Source organism: Anguilla anguilla, chromosome 3 (genome assembly GCF_013347855.1).
Source record: "Anguilla anguilla isolate fAngAng1 chromosome 3, fAngAng1.pri, whole genome shotgun sequence".
NCBI classification, from domain to species: domain Eukaryota; kingdom Metazoa; phylum Chordata; class Actinopteri; order Anguilliformes; family Anguillidae; genus Anguilla; species Anguilla anguilla.
The window spans coordinates 49,410,049-49,424,861 of record NC_049203.1 but is presented as its reverse complement, the minus strand read 5'-3'; the positions used below and the strand labels follow the sequence as shown (position 1 = coordinate 49,424,861).

At 57.8% G+C, this 14,813-nt stretch overlaps 1 protein-coding gene across 5 annotated transcripts in view; it reads left to right on the top strand.

Annotated features, from left to right (window-relative positions):
- The window catches only part of fam13b (family with sequence similarity 13 member B), a 48,206-nt gene that overhangs the window by 24,792 nt on the left and 8,601 nt on the right, over nucleotides 1-14,813 (top strand). For 3 of the 5 annotated variants that reach the window (XM_035408430.1, XM_035408425.1, XM_035408426.1), the window contains exons 7-14: nucleotides 346-473; nucleotides 7,964-8,005; nucleotides 9,667-9,762; nucleotides 10,072-10,219; nucleotides 11,464-11,585; nucleotides 12,189-12,243; nucleotides 12,375-12,483; nucleotides 12,831-12,896. In XM_035408430.1, coding sequence (XP_035264321.1) covers nucleotides 346-473; nucleotides 7,964-8,005; nucleotides 9,667-9,762; nucleotides 10,072-10,219; nucleotides 11,464-11,585; nucleotides 12,189-12,243; nucleotides 12,375-12,483; nucleotides 12,831-12,896 — 766 coding nt within the window. The remainder of the gene's footprint in view (nucleotides 1-345; nucleotides 474-7,963; nucleotides 8,006-9,666; nucleotides 9,763-10,071; nucleotides 10,220-11,463; nucleotides 11,586-12,188; nucleotides 12,244-12,374; nucleotides 12,484-12,830; nucleotides 12,897-14,813) is intronic. The other 2 variants (XM_035408428.1, XM_035408429.1) reach the window with 2 other exon arrangements.

The window sequence follows — 14,813 nt, the reverse complement described above, 5'->3', positions numbered from 1 at the left end:
CTCAAGATTGTTGCTAAGGCTTTTTTTTCTCCCCTGCATTTCCCTGGAAGGGAGCGTTTCTGAAACGAGCCTTTGGCCGCGGCTGCTGGGTGGAGCTGCATTAGCCCGAACCCGCTGTTGTAGCGCCTTCGTGGCGGAGCCGCGCAGGCTGCCTGTTAGCGCCCTGGTGCTAATCGTGTGTGCTGTAGCGCCCCCTTGTTTCACAGTGATTGATTATTTAACAGTGCTAAACAGGAGCGTAATGAGATTAATCGGCTGTGCAGCCGGATGAGTCGATTTGAAACGGGGGGGGCCTGTGAAGCTTCCTAAAATGTGCTCCCCTCCCCTCCCCTCCCCCCCCCGCAGATCACCGAGCTGCTGGACGACGAGAAGCTGGAGCCGTGCGAGGAGCTCCCCCAGGACCGAGACGACGGCCCGCAGGAAGGCCCCCCCTCCGACGCCCCCGAAAGCACCCAGGTCACCCCCTGCTCAAGGTACGAGGCCCCCCCGTCGCCCCCCGCGACCCCGCGGACCGTGGCGGCGGCGTGAACATGGCGCAGGCGTCCCCGCGTACGTGCGTCACATTCCAGACTCGCCCGTCACGCGAGCGCTGACACGGCGCGGCCGGGTGTCCCGGGCGACGAAGACGGGCGGGGGCAAGGGCGCTTTTGGGAGCCCCCCCCCTTTCCACCCAGTGCCGCGCTTAAAGGACTCCTGGAACCGCGTGAAAGACGAGACCTGAGATCCGGGCCTCTGAGAATGGCGTGAGTGAGACGGGCTGCTCCTCCCCCTCCCTCCTGTCTCCAGCTGCCGCTGCGGGCCCCGGCTGCGGGCCCCGGCCCCTAAACGTGAGGCCAGCACTGAGCGCGCTCCATTACTCACTGAAGAGCGCCACACCCACCGCCTCCTCAGAGGAGACCCTTTTCATATCCTTCTCACCGTCTCCGCCACTTCAGCGTTTCGGACGTGCCGTCTGTCAAGGGCGAAGGGAGGGCCCGGTGCCCTCTGCGTCCGTCCGTCCGTCCGGTTCTGAAGGACGGCCAGGCGAGCGTCGTCTTCCAGACACCGACGCAGAGCAGCGCGCAAAAAAAAAAAACCTTGCTGATCAGTGTGTAATCGCCCCTCCGCACTCTCCCCTTAATTGAATACCCTGTGATCGTCTGTGGAATCGGCTGCGCTTTGCGGACGGCGGTCGTTGGGTTTTTGTGGAAACCTTGAGCCCTCCTCCGGGCCTCGTACCGCGGCGAGCTGCGACAGGCGTCCGCCGGCCCGCCCGCCCGCTCGCCCCACGCTGTAAAGCGCTTAGAGGCGCTAATCCCTAATCGGCAGGAACGGGACGGGCACGGGCTCAGGGGCGGGGTAGGAAGCCGCCCTCTCTTAGCTCCGAGGGCGGCGTTCGGCGTAGCGTCCTTTACTTCCCGCGTAGCGTCCTTACTTCCCGCGTAGCGTCCTTACTTCCCGCGTAGCATCCTTACTTCCCGCATAGCGTCCTTACTTCCCGCATAGCGTCCTTACTTCCCGCGTAGCGTCCTTTACTTCCCGCGTAGCGTCCTTACTTCCCGCGTAGCGTCCTTTACTTCCCGCGTAGCGTCCTTACTTCCCGCGTAGCGTCCTTACTTCCCGCGTAGCGTCCTTTACTTCCCGCGTAGCGTCCTTACTTCCCGCGTAGCGTCCTATACTTCCCACGTAGCCTCTTTTAGCGCTGTTTCCCAGCCGCCCCAACGCTTCAGTGTTAGCGCGAGTTTGTTCCGCACAGATTTCTGTCAGGCTAGCAGCTGCGTGCTAACGTTGCGTAACTCCTCTCCGCCGTCCCCAGCGGCATTGTGGGAGAAGGCCTGGACGGCCTTTGCGGGCTGGGCGGCGCAGCCCAGTCCCCCCTCCCTCAGAGGACGGTGCGTGTTTGTTTTTACTATAACTCCCGGGGCCCTGGCGTTTTTAGCCGCTCCCCAGGCGGTCGATTCAGCAGCCGCCGGACACGAGAGGGTCTGGGGGAAGGGGGGGGTGGGGTTTGGGCAGCAGCAGCTGCGGCGGCGGCGCTGGGGTGCGGGCGCGCCCCCTGAAGCCCGCTTAAACCGCGCCCAGCGAACCTGACTCAGGGGGAGAGGAGAAAAACAAGCGCGGCGGGAGGGGCAGTGAGCCGCGCTCTGTGCGCACTGGCAGCCTTACCAATAAAAACCCCAGCAGAACCAGGGCTCTACAGCCCTCTCATTTTAGAGCATTCGCTCCTGCAGGGTGATGTGCGCTAATTGGAAAAATCATTTAGGAGCACATCTACCCATTGCCATGCGTTGGCGCGCTCCTGACTCTTTCAGCTCGGGGGCCCGTGTGATGTAATGCGTGCGCTCCTTGGATACAGTGTTAGCGGGGAGCCCTGAGACTGTGAGCTCACATTGACTGTGAGGGGATGAGCAGAGTGCGCTTCGCTGAAGCCGGACCGCCCGGCGTTCCCTCGTCTGTTCGGTGGTGCGGCTCCAAGCGGGAATGTGCCACGTGCGGTGAAACGTAGAAGTGACCGCCGTTTGAGGTTTAAAGCTGGGCGAAGCTTTAAATAAAAAAAACATTTTAAAAGTGGTTTGTGGTCCATTCGGAGGTGCAGAGATGTGAAATGGGCAGTGAGTGGTTTGTGTGCCTGTTGGCGTTCTTTGTAGCTAAAATTTGTTGTCGTTCCTCGACATAGCTCAGGAGGTAAGAACGGTTGTCTGGCAGTCGGAGGGTTGCCGGTTCAAACCCCGTCCTGGGCGTGTCGAAGTGTCCTTGAGCAAGACACCTAACTGCTCTGGTGAATGAGAGGCATCAATTGTAAAGCGCTTTGGATAAAAGCGCTATATAAATGCAGTCCATTCCATCCATTTGATGCCGGAGGAAAATGGCGGCGGGAGCCCGCGGGCGGCCTTGTTTGTGTCGGGAGGGTTACAGTTCGCCCCTCAGGAATGCGCCGCGGGGCGCGGGCCGGGCGGCTGAGTTTCAGCCCCGGAGCGTATCACCATTCGCCCGGCGCGGAAAGTATTTTCCGCGGGGCACAGAAATAAACGGCGTTGACGAGGAGCGCCATTCTTCACGCGCGTCGCGGGCGGAGGTCGGTGGCCCCGCGGAACGCGCCAACAGCTGCTGGCGTGGCGGGGGGGTGGCGGAGGCGGGGCGGGGGGTCTGTCTTCGCACCCCTTAAAGCCACCCCTCTACCCCCCCCCCCTCCGGCGAGTGACCGGAGGGGTCGGGAGGCCCTGGGTGTGGAAACCGGACGAGATCGTCTCCCAGGCGCTCTGTGGAGCCGGGACGGGGGGGGGGGAGGCGAGCCGGACGTCCCGCATCACGCTCCGGTGCTGAAGGGGTGAGGCTGTTAAAGTCGGGAGGGGCCGCATTTGGCTGACACTTTGAACTGTAAGGCCTTGGCCGTGCTCTCCGGGGGATTACCGCACCTCTCACCTTCACTGCTCTGCCCCTCACACAGAGTCAGCTGCTCTGTCCCTGGCTCTGCGCTTGGCGGCTCTTCCTGGGCGCTGCCCTGCTGTGTCAAGGCTGGGCTACGGCCCAGATAAGATTGTGTGGGCCTCCGCGCGCTGTCCTGTCCTCCTTAGACATCGTCTGCGCTGGGAATTAAGATAAGCAGCAAACCCCGCTTTGCCTTATCGCCTTCCCCTGCCATCTCTTTCTCTTTCTCTTTCTCTATGTCTCTTTCTTCTCTCGCTCTCTCTTTCTCTCTTCCTCTCTCTCTCTCTCGCTCTCTCTCTTTCTTTCTTCCCCTCTCTCTCTCTCTCTCTCTTTCTCTCTTTCTTCCTCTCTCTCTCTCTTTCTCTCTTCCTCTCTCTCTCTCGTTCTCTGAGTGTGTGGCCCAGGGTCCGGTCGGCGCAGTGTGCGTTTCTCAGGACGTGCTGTCCTGCATGGGCCCCAAACCTCGGCTGATGGGACCTTGACATGTACAGGAACGGCCGGGTAGCAGGGAGAGGAACGTTAACAATGACTGCGCGTGCGGCTGTGTGTTTGTGTGTGTGGCTGTGGCTTTGTGTGTGTGCAACTGTGTGTGTTAGTGTGTGTGTGTGTGCGGTTGTGTGTGTGTGTATGTGTGTGTGTGTGTGTGTGTGTGTGTGTGTGCGGTTGTGTGTGTGGCAGTGTGTGTGTGAGTGTGTGTGTGTGTGTGTGCGACTGTGTGTGTGTTAGTGTGTGTGTGTGTGTGCGGTTGTGTGTGTGGCAGCGTGTGTGTTTGTGTGTGTGTGTGTGTGTGTGTGCGGTTGTGTGTGTGTGTGTGTGCGGTTGTGTGTGTGTGTGTGTGTGTGTGCGGTTGTGTGTGTGTGTGCGGCTGTGCGTGCGGCAGTGCGTGTGTGTTTGTGTATGTGCGGTTGTGTGTGTGTGTGCGGCTGTGCGTGCGGCAGTGCGTGTGTGTTTGTGTATGTGCTGATTGTATCAGAGCTATAAATGAGCCCCTGACTGACAGTTGCTAAGGCTAGGCAGACGCTGGGATGCTGCGCAGGTTATGTAAAAGCCAAACTTGGCTGAGTGACGAGCGCCAGGGCGCGTGTGGTTCTGGGGGGGGTGTGAGGGGGAGGGGGCGGGGCCGCGGGCAGCAGGAAGCCCTGCGATTGGCCCGCGGGGCGGACTGCACCGCCGCGTCAGACGGCCGTGTATTTGAAGCGGGGCTCCGGCTTGTTTACTGCAGCACTTTTTCCGGAGAGCGCAGTCGCAGCACAGCCCCGCAGCAGCAGCACAGCTCCCGCGCAGCACAGCCCCGCAGCAGCAGCAGCAGCAGACATGCACCCCGGCAGCCTCTGCCTGCTCTACCACTCGCTGATACAGACGCTGTCTCCGCAGAGCGCCCAGTCCGGATAACCCAGCACACCCTCGCACGCACGCACTCACTCACGCTCGCTCGCACGCTCACGGCTACGCACGGGACCATGGCTTGCGAAATTCTGCTTCCCAGGTAAAGCGGCGAGGAGCTGGGGCGGGGGGTAGGGGGAGGGGGAGGGGGAGAGGGGTGGAGGGGGAGGGGGAGGGGGGTGGAGGGGGAGGCGGAGGGGGAGAGGGGCAGATTGAGCAGGCGTTGTTTTAAACGGGCAGCGTAGCCTGAAGCCGCGGGCGAACCTGAAGTCGGCTGATTTCCTGTGAGGTGCGAGCGGTCGCTAGCGGGGCGGGCTACCGGGGGAGCGGCGGGACGGGGTGGCGGTGCGTCACGCGCCTCCTCCATTCCCGAAACCCGACCCGGCTCTCGGATTTGGCGCCGACGTCCCCTGCCCCGGCGCTCGGGGACGGGCCGCTGGTTCGGCTCCCAGCTGCAGAGGCTGCGGACGCAGCGCTGAGAACTGTCACGCTGCGCGCACTCTGCTTCTGCGTCACGACGTGCGCGCGTTTACGTGGGTGTGAGCATGCGTGTGCGTTTGTGTTTGTCTTTGTGCGCATGTGCATGTGTTTTTGTGCATGTGTGTGTTTGTGTGTGTGAGTATATGTATTTGTGTGTGTGTGTGTGTGCATGTATTTGTGTGTGTGTGTGTGTGTGTGTGTGCATGTTTTTATGTGCAGTTGTGTGTGTGTGTGTGCATGTGTTTATGTTCAGGTGTGTGTGTTTATGTTCAGGTATGTGGTGTGTGTGTTCATGTTCAGGTATGTGTGTGTGTGTGTGTGTGTGTGTGCATGTGCATGTGTAACAAACAGTCATGTGAAGTGTCTTGCTGACGGGGAGCTTTAGATGCTGGATCAGACAGCCGATAGTCCCAGTGAAAGCTCGTTTGGCGCTGCGGTGAAAGTAGAAGCTGATCTGACTGCACCGCTCTTTCTCCCCTCTCATTCTGAGCCATGTTGAGCCTGCATAAGCGCAGCGGTCTTGCGTGTGAGGTAAAGTGCTCGTGCAGCCCTATCAGAGCAGCGCGTGAGGCGGTGGCACGCAGGAGGACGGCTGCGTCCCCCGCTCCGCTCCGGGCCGTCCTGTCGGCGAGCGCGTCCTGAGGAAGCGCGCTCTCGCTCGGGCGCGTACCCCGAGCGCACCTCAGAGCGGAGAGGTACAGAACCCTCTCACCCGGGCCCTCTCCTCCCGTAGTCACCCGTGCCGGTCACATAACCGGTGTGGCCAAGCCGGGCTCGCCTCTTCTCCCGAACGGGCCCCTGGTTCCGCCGGGGAGGTCCCAGTAACCGGTGTCACGCCGCTGATCTCCCACCCGAGACCGGCTGTTTCCCGCCGGCTGCTCGACAGGGCCGCCATTGTTTGTCCCCGGGAGGAAAGCACCTGGCTTTCCTGAGCGTGGCCGGCACGGTCTGCAGACCCTTCCGTCCCTCCCCCCTGAAGGGGGAGAGGGGGGGTGCTGCACAGGTTTCCTCCAGGCTTTACTCTGCAGTCGGGTGATGTTTCCGGGAAAGTACCATGAGTAATACGGTAGATCCCTGCCATTCCATTAGCCGCAAGCTCATGTGTGATGTAACGGGTGCCTGTGTCCCCGTGTTTCTGTGTCTCTTCTGTCCCTGTGTCCACTTGTAATCTGTGTCCCCATGGTTCTGAGTCCCCGTGTTCCTGTGTCCCCATGTTTGTGTGTCCCTGTGTCCCTGTGTTCCTGTGTCCCCATGTTTGTGTGTCCCTGTGTCCCCGTGTTTCTGTGTCCCTGTGTATTTTTTTCACTATGACCCTGTGTCCCCGTGTTTCTGTGTCCCTGTGTATCTTTTTCACCATTGACCCTGTGTCCCCGTGTTTCTGTGTCCCTGTGTATCTTTTTCACCATTGACCCTGTGTCCCCGTGTTTCTGTGTCCCTGTGTATCTTTTTCACCATTGACCCTGTGTCCCCGTGTTTCTGTGTCCCTGTGTATCTTTTTCACCATTGACCCTGTGTCCCCGTGTTTCTGTGTCCCTGTGTATCTTTTTCACCATTGACCCTGTGTCCCCGTGTTTCTGTGTCCCTGTGTATTTTTTTCACTATGACCCTGTGTCCCCGTGTTTCTGTGTCCCTGTGTATCTTTTTCACCATTGACCCTGTGTCCCCGTGTGTCCCTCCCCTGGCCTCTACAGCAGGCAGTTGTGAAGGGCAGTGTGTTAAGGCCACACGCTGTGCTCAGCCCAGAGGGAGGATGGAGGCGCGTGTGAGTGTTAATAATTGAGAGGTATTGATCATTTCTGCCTGAGCTCAGAGGCCAGGGTGTCGGTGTTTCTCCAGCGTGTCAGGGCTGCCGCCATGTGGGAATAGCTCACCCATAGTCACCCGGGCCGGGGCCGGGGCAGAAGCCCGCGCTCTTACCCCCGGGCTCGGGCACGGCCGGGGAGCAGGGCGCGGGGCGAGGGCGGACAGCCGGGAACGTCCCGTACGCAGATTCGCCAGATTACTCAGCAGCGAAGAAACGCCGGAATGCGTCTCGCCCGCGAACACGCACCCCTGCCCCCCCGAGCGCCTCGGATGCTCGGGATGCCCGCCCCACCCCCAGGGGCGGGGCCCAGAACCCCACACACCCACGACGGGCGAGCCGGAGCCCCCTCACACGGGCAGGGCTGTTATGTAACGCCCGGATTCCTGGCGTGCCTGAGTCTGTTTGTGCACAGGGGGAGGACTGGACTGCTGAATCAAGCCGTCCCCTCCCCTCCCACAGGCGGCATACCCCCCCCCCGTCGCCACCGCGTCCCGTTTAGCTTTGGTGCAAAGGATTGTGGGAAGCCTTGTTTTTCTTGCTGTTGTGAAAGCGCGCGGAGGAGCGCTGAGCGGATGGAAGGCCCCTCGCTCCGTCGCCCCGCGGAAAGGGAAGCAGTAAGGGAGGGCGTGTGGCGAGACGGCTGGCCAGGGGGGGGGGGGTGGGGGGGCGTCCTGCCGCGGTGCCCGTGTGTCTGCGCGGCCCCGCCCCGCCCCGCCCAGGAGGACCCCGCCCCCCGCCCTCCTCTGGCCTCCTCAGCGTTCTCTCAGAAACCCTCCCGTAACGTTCCTCCGGCTCCGTTTACATAACACGCGCGGGGCAGGGGGAGGGGCCTGCGCCGTTATGTCACCTTATCTAACTCCGCCCCTTTTTCCCTCTCCTCTCTTCCAGCTCACACATCTCATCCATCAGCATCCTGCCAGGATCCGCAGAGTAAGTACGAGCGGCCAATCCCGTAGCAGCGAGCGCGCGGGGCGGGCGAATCGGAGCTCGGCTCAGGAGCGGGTTCTCACAGCGCTGAGCGTTCGCATTCGTCAGCTGCCGGGGTGCATTTCAGCGCCCCACATGTCCTCACAGTGTTACTGGAGTGTTTTGACAGTGTTACAACATTGCCGCGACATTGCGAGAACATTTCGTGTTTGCTGGGCTGTGTGGAACAGAGCTGCTTATGATGCTTAGAAGTGAAACAAAGCATTAAAGTGTCATACAGCACGTTATTAGTATTTAGTTCTGTCGATAGAACTGACAAATTTATAATAAACCCCCCCCCCCCCAAACACATTGAACATACATGTGTCCGTATGCATGTTAGACAGTTAGGGTGTGGTTTAATGTGGCGCTGACCCTGATCGCACAGTAAATGGGAGGAGCCATGGAACTAGCGAGCCTGCCACTCAATAAAGCGCAGAATATGCTGCGTGTGCGCAACGGGAGCGGACAGAGGGAAGACTTGTGTAACGCTGGAGTGGTGGCGCTCGTGAGAACAGGCAGCGCACGCCGCGTGCCTCAGCGAGCGACCGCACGGCCTTCACGGTGACGGCTCCCACCGGGCTTGAGCCGTGCGAGCTGCCGCCGAAGGCAAAAAACCCCGCCCCGTTCACAGCCATCGAGCTTGACTGGCTGCCCCTATTATGATGAGCCTGTCCCCCCCAGGGCAGAAGGCACTGAGAGCGCGGGGTCTTTAAAGGCACAGAGAACAGGTCACCGCTCGTGTGCTGTCTCTTCGTACGGGAGGCGGATTACTGAGAGCTGAGCGGATGGGATTACGGAGCCGAGCCCGACGCGTCACCGCGGTAACGGCGGTGGCCGACCCTTACCGCTGAGGGAGGGAGGGCGGGCGGCCGAGCCGGCGGTAACGGACTCGGGACGCCAGCGCTCTGTGCGCCGGGGGAAACGCCGCGAGCGCGGAGCTTCGTTCGCAGTTCGGCGCCCCCCGCAGCCGCGGGCTGTTAGCGCCATCGCTGAGAGAGCGCTCGCTTCAGGAAAAGCGCTCGAGCGGCTAACGGCTAGCGGAACGGCGCTGGTGGCGGTCGCTCTCCCCCGCGCGCTCGCGGGACGGCGGTAAAGCGCCCGGGGCTGCTGTGGAGAGCGCGTCCTCAGTGCTGTACGCGTACACTGCGGATAGCAGCCGCTTCAGGCACCGACAGGGCATGACCCGGCTGTGCTGCTGCTGTGTGTAAGTGCTGCTGTCTGTCACTGTGTGTCAGTGCTGCTGTCTGTCACTGTGTGTGAGTGCTGCTGTCTGTCACTGTGTGTCAGTGCTGCTGTCTGTCACTGTGTGTCAGTGCTGCTGTCTGTCACTGTGTGTGAGTGCTGCTGTCTGTCACTGTGTGTCAGTGCTGCTGTCTGTCACTGTGTGTCAGTGCTGCTGTCTGTCACTGTGTGTGAGTGCTGCTGTCTGTCACTGTGTGTCAGTGCTGCTGTCTGTCACTGTGTGTGAGTGCTGCTGTCTGTCACTGTGTGTCAGTGCTGCTGTCTGTCACTGTGTGTCAGTGCTGCTGTCTGTCAGTGTGTGTCAGTGCTGCTGTCTGTCACTGTGTGTCAGTGCTGCTGTCTGTCACTGTGTGTCAGTGCTGCTGTCTGTGTCCCCGCAGTATCATCCAGAGGGCCATCCGCTCTGCTGTGGAGCAGCACTTCCTGGATTTACAGAGCTCCATCGACCAGGAGATCAGCAGCTACGAGAGCCAGGGGTAAGAGCAGTCTGTCTCACACAAACACACGCACGCATGCACACAAGTACACAGACACACTCACACAAACAGACGCACGCACGCACACGCACACATACACACACTCAGTCATACAGACTCGGTACACAGAAGCAGTTACACTTTCACACATTTATCAGGTAATTATCAGACTGTTGCATTTGCTGGTTGTCTGGAAGTGAGAGTTCCTGTGCGTTTGTGTGTGCGTGTGCGTGTGTGTCTGTGTCTGTGTGTGTGTGTGTGTGTGCGCACACATGTGTGTGTTTGTTCACACTCTGTCCGTATCCTCAGGGAGGGACCTGCTGAATCCCCAGTGACTGAGCCGGCTGAGGAACATGGCGAAGCGCTCCAGTCCCAAAGCGAGGGGGCCCAGAGCGGCGCCCTCCAGCCGGGCGCGGAGATGGACCAGAGCTCGGGGGAAGCAGAGCGGGACCAGCAGGTCAGTGGCCCGCGCAGAGCCAGCCGCCGCGGCTCACCAGACGCTCACCGCCGGCTCGCCCTCGCCGAGCGCCTTTCAACACCGTCCGTTAGCAGGGGGACGCTAGCGCTTATCCGCTGGGCCCCGTCGTCTTAGAGCAGAGGCTCCTCTCTCACAGGGGGGCGCGGCTCGCGAGACCACGCGCTCTCATTGGCTGCAGCCGCCGCTGGTCATCAGTCACCTGTCATCAGTCTGGCAGAAGACGGTTGCTCCAGATTGGTCCACTTTATGTGCCCATGTCAGGGGGGGGGGGGGGGTGAGACCCAGCCAACATCCGGCCTGTCCTCCTCCTCCTCCTCCTCCTCCTCCTCCTCCTCCTCTCTGGGGATTGGAGGAGACGCAGAGCCCCGCCCCCAGCGGTCTTACTGGGTCAAGCTCTTTTAATAGCCTTCCCCAGGAATGACAGCAGCACCTGCGAACTGTAAACAACGCCGCCCGACCCTGTGTGTGTTCTGCTCCTTCCTACGGCCAGTCACTGCAGGCGATTGTGTTATCCGAACACATGACCGTAAAAATAGCCTTTCGCAGCGAACTTGGCAGTTGGGCCCATGCAAACAACATTGTTCATAAGGTTTATTATGCGATGGATGCTGTCCCACCTTGAAATACAGATGATATGAATAGCATTTTGCCTTTATACACGGTTGGAAATGCCAGGCAAGGGATGTGATATTCTGCTGGTCAGGGGTATGAGGTCTTCCTAATCCATGGTTCCACTGGTTGGTTAATAGCTCTTTTGTGATGTGAAAAGTGGAAAAACACCAGTTATTTAAAACCCTAAGAACATTTACTGAGTTGTTTTAACGATAAATTTAAATAACCACTTCACTTATAGTTGTTATGACTCCAAGAAAAACAGTACTTAAATAATCATGGTAAACTAAGAAAAAAAAATCTTCACCAATGAGAACAGGACGTTTGCGCTTAGTGCGTTTTGTTGTTGGTGCGTTTATTTAGCAGTTGCACATTTGTGAATATGCTTCAGTTAAAGGCAGAGTTCATGTTCTGGGTTTTTTTTTTTTTTTTTTTTTTTTTTTTTACATACTTCAAAATTTACCCAAAAATAAAATGTAAAACCCGTGGTACTGGATGTGAACCACAAACCGAGACTGGCGCTTGTGAATTGTGGTTTCAGTTTCAGAGTGAATACACTGATTGTGTATCTGCACGTGAGAGAATATGGCATCACCCACACAAGTCTTAAGTCTGTGCACTTCCAGGAGGTCCAGGGATCCCATATCCACTGTGCTGCCCCGGAGGAAACTTCTGGAATGGAGCTTGACACTAGAGCTCTGGTAGATGCTGAAAACAACATCAACACAGCAAGGTATGCTTTACAAAGGAAATAATATTGAGAATTGAATTACTTGATATATATTTACACACACTCACACTCACACTCTCACACACACACACACACACACGCATTTGAATACCAAAGTAGTGCCCTTTTGAACTGTAAAATCCAGATTTCCAGTGCAGGTCTTTCCTGTTTAACGCGCCTGTTGGCTAATAGCTCGCTAATCTCCTGCGGTCTAAACCCCAGCACCTTTATCAGTTGTTCCTCATCTTAAGAGGCTGGAAAGGTAGACAGTGCACACTCATTAGACAGGTTTTGCTGTTTCTGATAAGCAGGCTGGGTCGAAGTTAAGCAGGAAGACGACTGACGCCCTAAAGCAGTCAGTTATGCGTTCATCGTCCCTTTAATGCACCCAGATCTGAAGCGGTGCCTCTGGCCCCCCACAGGTCCCTTGCCTGTCACATGTCTGTTCATCGTCCACGGACCCGCTTCGATTATGCTCTCCCACGCTGCGCTTGGAGCCTTTGCCTGTTGTTCCAGTTTCAAAATGATTTGTCGCAGCCAATAAAGTTTTTTTAAATTTTTTTTATTATCTTGCCGGTTTCGTGATGCTGTTGTTGGTCTTGGCAGGCAGGAGAGCTGCCAGGCGTGTGAGAAGATGGACGGCGGGGACCTCATCACCTGCGTGAGTCCAAGCCTCTTCCGGTTGTTGCGCTGTTGTCACGGTAACGGTTACCCGACAGGACTGTCTTGACTGGCGTCTGTCCATCACCCCACAACCCCTCCCCCCCCCCCCTTTTCCCGTCTGCTCTTCAGGCCACCGAGGGCGGGCGCGACCTCAACGCCAACTCCGCCTCCGGCCAGCCGCCGCCCGGCAACCCCCGTCTGGACCTGCGCCACATCTTCCCCAACGGCGAGTGGGAAGGTAATTCTCCCAGGATTCCCTCCGTCCTGCAGGCCACGCACTTGCGCACTCTCGCACTCAACCGCAGAGACGAGATGTGGTTCCACACAAATGAATTAGACTGCAAACTCCACATGAAGATGGATATGAAAGTATTTGTGGGTTTGTAGGCAAGAGGCGCATTGTGTAACGCACATTCAGGCTGTAGGTTCTGTCCTGTGTGTGTGTGTGTGTGTGTGTGTGTGCGTGCGCGCGTGTGTGTGCATGCGTGTGTGTGTGTATACAGCACATAGCTGTGTGTTCACCACAGTCTTCTCTGCTATCTCTCCTCACCAACCCCCCCCCCTCCCCCTCCCCCACTCGGTCAGCACCACGCCCCAACACTTTCCCCCTCATAGACTTCTCATGTATGCACCTGCAGAGAGGAGGGCAGGGTAAGTGCACTCAGAGCTCACACCTCCCGCTGCTCCCCCTCCCCCTCCGCCCGCCGCCCCTCCCCCCGCACTAATCCAGCGTAGCTGAACCGCAGGAGCGCTCCATTAACGCTGGCTCGCCCGGTCACAGCGCTAGCAGCGCAGCGCTAACTGCACTAACCGCCCGCGGGAGCCCAGAGACGGGCCCGGGAGGGAGACCCGGCAGGCCCTCACCCGCGTGCGCACACGGGCCCCACACGCAGCCGCTCTTCTCCCCCGGCAGGCCCTCACCCGCGTACGCACACGGGCCCGACGCGCAGCCGCTCTTCTCCTTCAGTCGGAACAGTCCGTCTTCCCTCGCTCCTTCTCTCTCTCTCTCTCTCTCTCTCGCTCGTTTTGTTTTCTCCTCTGAACGGTATGCGAACGAACTTTTAGTTCTCCGTTTGTAGCGGTGTACCTTGGTCTCGTACGTCAGGGGAGCAGGGAGAGTAACGGACTGTCCTCTCTCTCTCTCTCTCTCTCTCTCTCTCGCTCTCTCTCGCTCTGTCCGTCCTTACCTCTCCCGCAGTTTACCGCCAGGCCCCTGGCTACCCGTCAGTGGACAGCGTTAGCGTTAGCGCTGCTCCTCTCCCACCAGGGCCTGGTTAAGGCCTGTGTCTCACGCGCCTTAAGTCACGGCTTCTACAGACGACTGGTGGAGTCCTGCGGCAGCCATAAAGCAGTTCTGTTACCACAGTTACACTCGAGGAGAGAGATATTCAGAGAGAGAGATAGCTATTAAGAGAAAGAGATTCAGAGGCAGAGAGAGAGAGAGTGAGGAATTCAGAGAAAGAGAGATAATCAGAGAGAGTGATGGAGATGAGAGACAGAGGATAGGACGGACTTTGTCCCGTCCACAGCCTGCCTCCGCAGAAACCTCCCAGCCTCCCCCACCTCGTCACTCAGGCCCAGCCGTTCCTGGTCGTGGAGCTCGGTCCAGGGACCTTTCCGTTTTTGGCTCTGTCCGAACTAACTGTGTAGTTGCATAAGTGGATCAGTTATCAGGCTAAATGGATAGGTGACATGCGCCCCATGTTCTGTGCAGCTAAGCACTTTGTGGACCCGGTCAACCGTGTCTATTTAGAATAATAATTGATCCCATTATCTAGTTTAGAGCTGGGAAGCAGCGCGGAGAGGAAGGATTTCCCTCATCAGAGCCATGCTTCAGCCTGTTCCCTATGATACGACGCATGTAGGAATACAAGGATATAACCACACAACACGGACTATTACAACACACACATGTGGGCTCTGTCCCCTCTAATTACAGTACAGTAATATAAATGGAGAAAATGTTAGCTTGCTAATACACTGCGTCTCCTTGGAGGTGAATGGTAATCTAAGAGAACATGGCACTTATGTCATAAAATATTTTTTTGCCTCCGCGACGGCACAGCCGTTATGTTTTCGGGTTGTCCGTCCGTCCGTCCCGATTCTCGTGAACGCGATATCTCAGGATCGCCTTGAGGGAATTTCTTCAAATTTGGCACAAACGTCCACTTGGACTCAAGGATGAACTGATTAGATTTTGGTGGTCAAAGGTCAAGGTCAGTGTGACCTCACAAAACACGTTTTAGCCTTGAGGGAATACAAAACAGGTTTTTTACCTTGAGGGAATTTCTTCACATTTTGCACAAACGTTCACTTGGACCCAAGGATGAACTGATTAGATTTTGGTGGTCAAAGGTCAAGGTCAGTGTGACCTCACAAAACATGTTTTTGGCCATAACTAAAGAATTCATACGCTAATTATGACAAAGTTTCACACAAATGTCCAATAGGATAAAATGATGAAGTGATGACATTTTATGTCCAGACTGGATACTGGTTGACGGAGGCACACAGCCGCGAGGCGGTGTTTCTAGTTTAAATATGACGCGTGATGAATATTTGGACAGA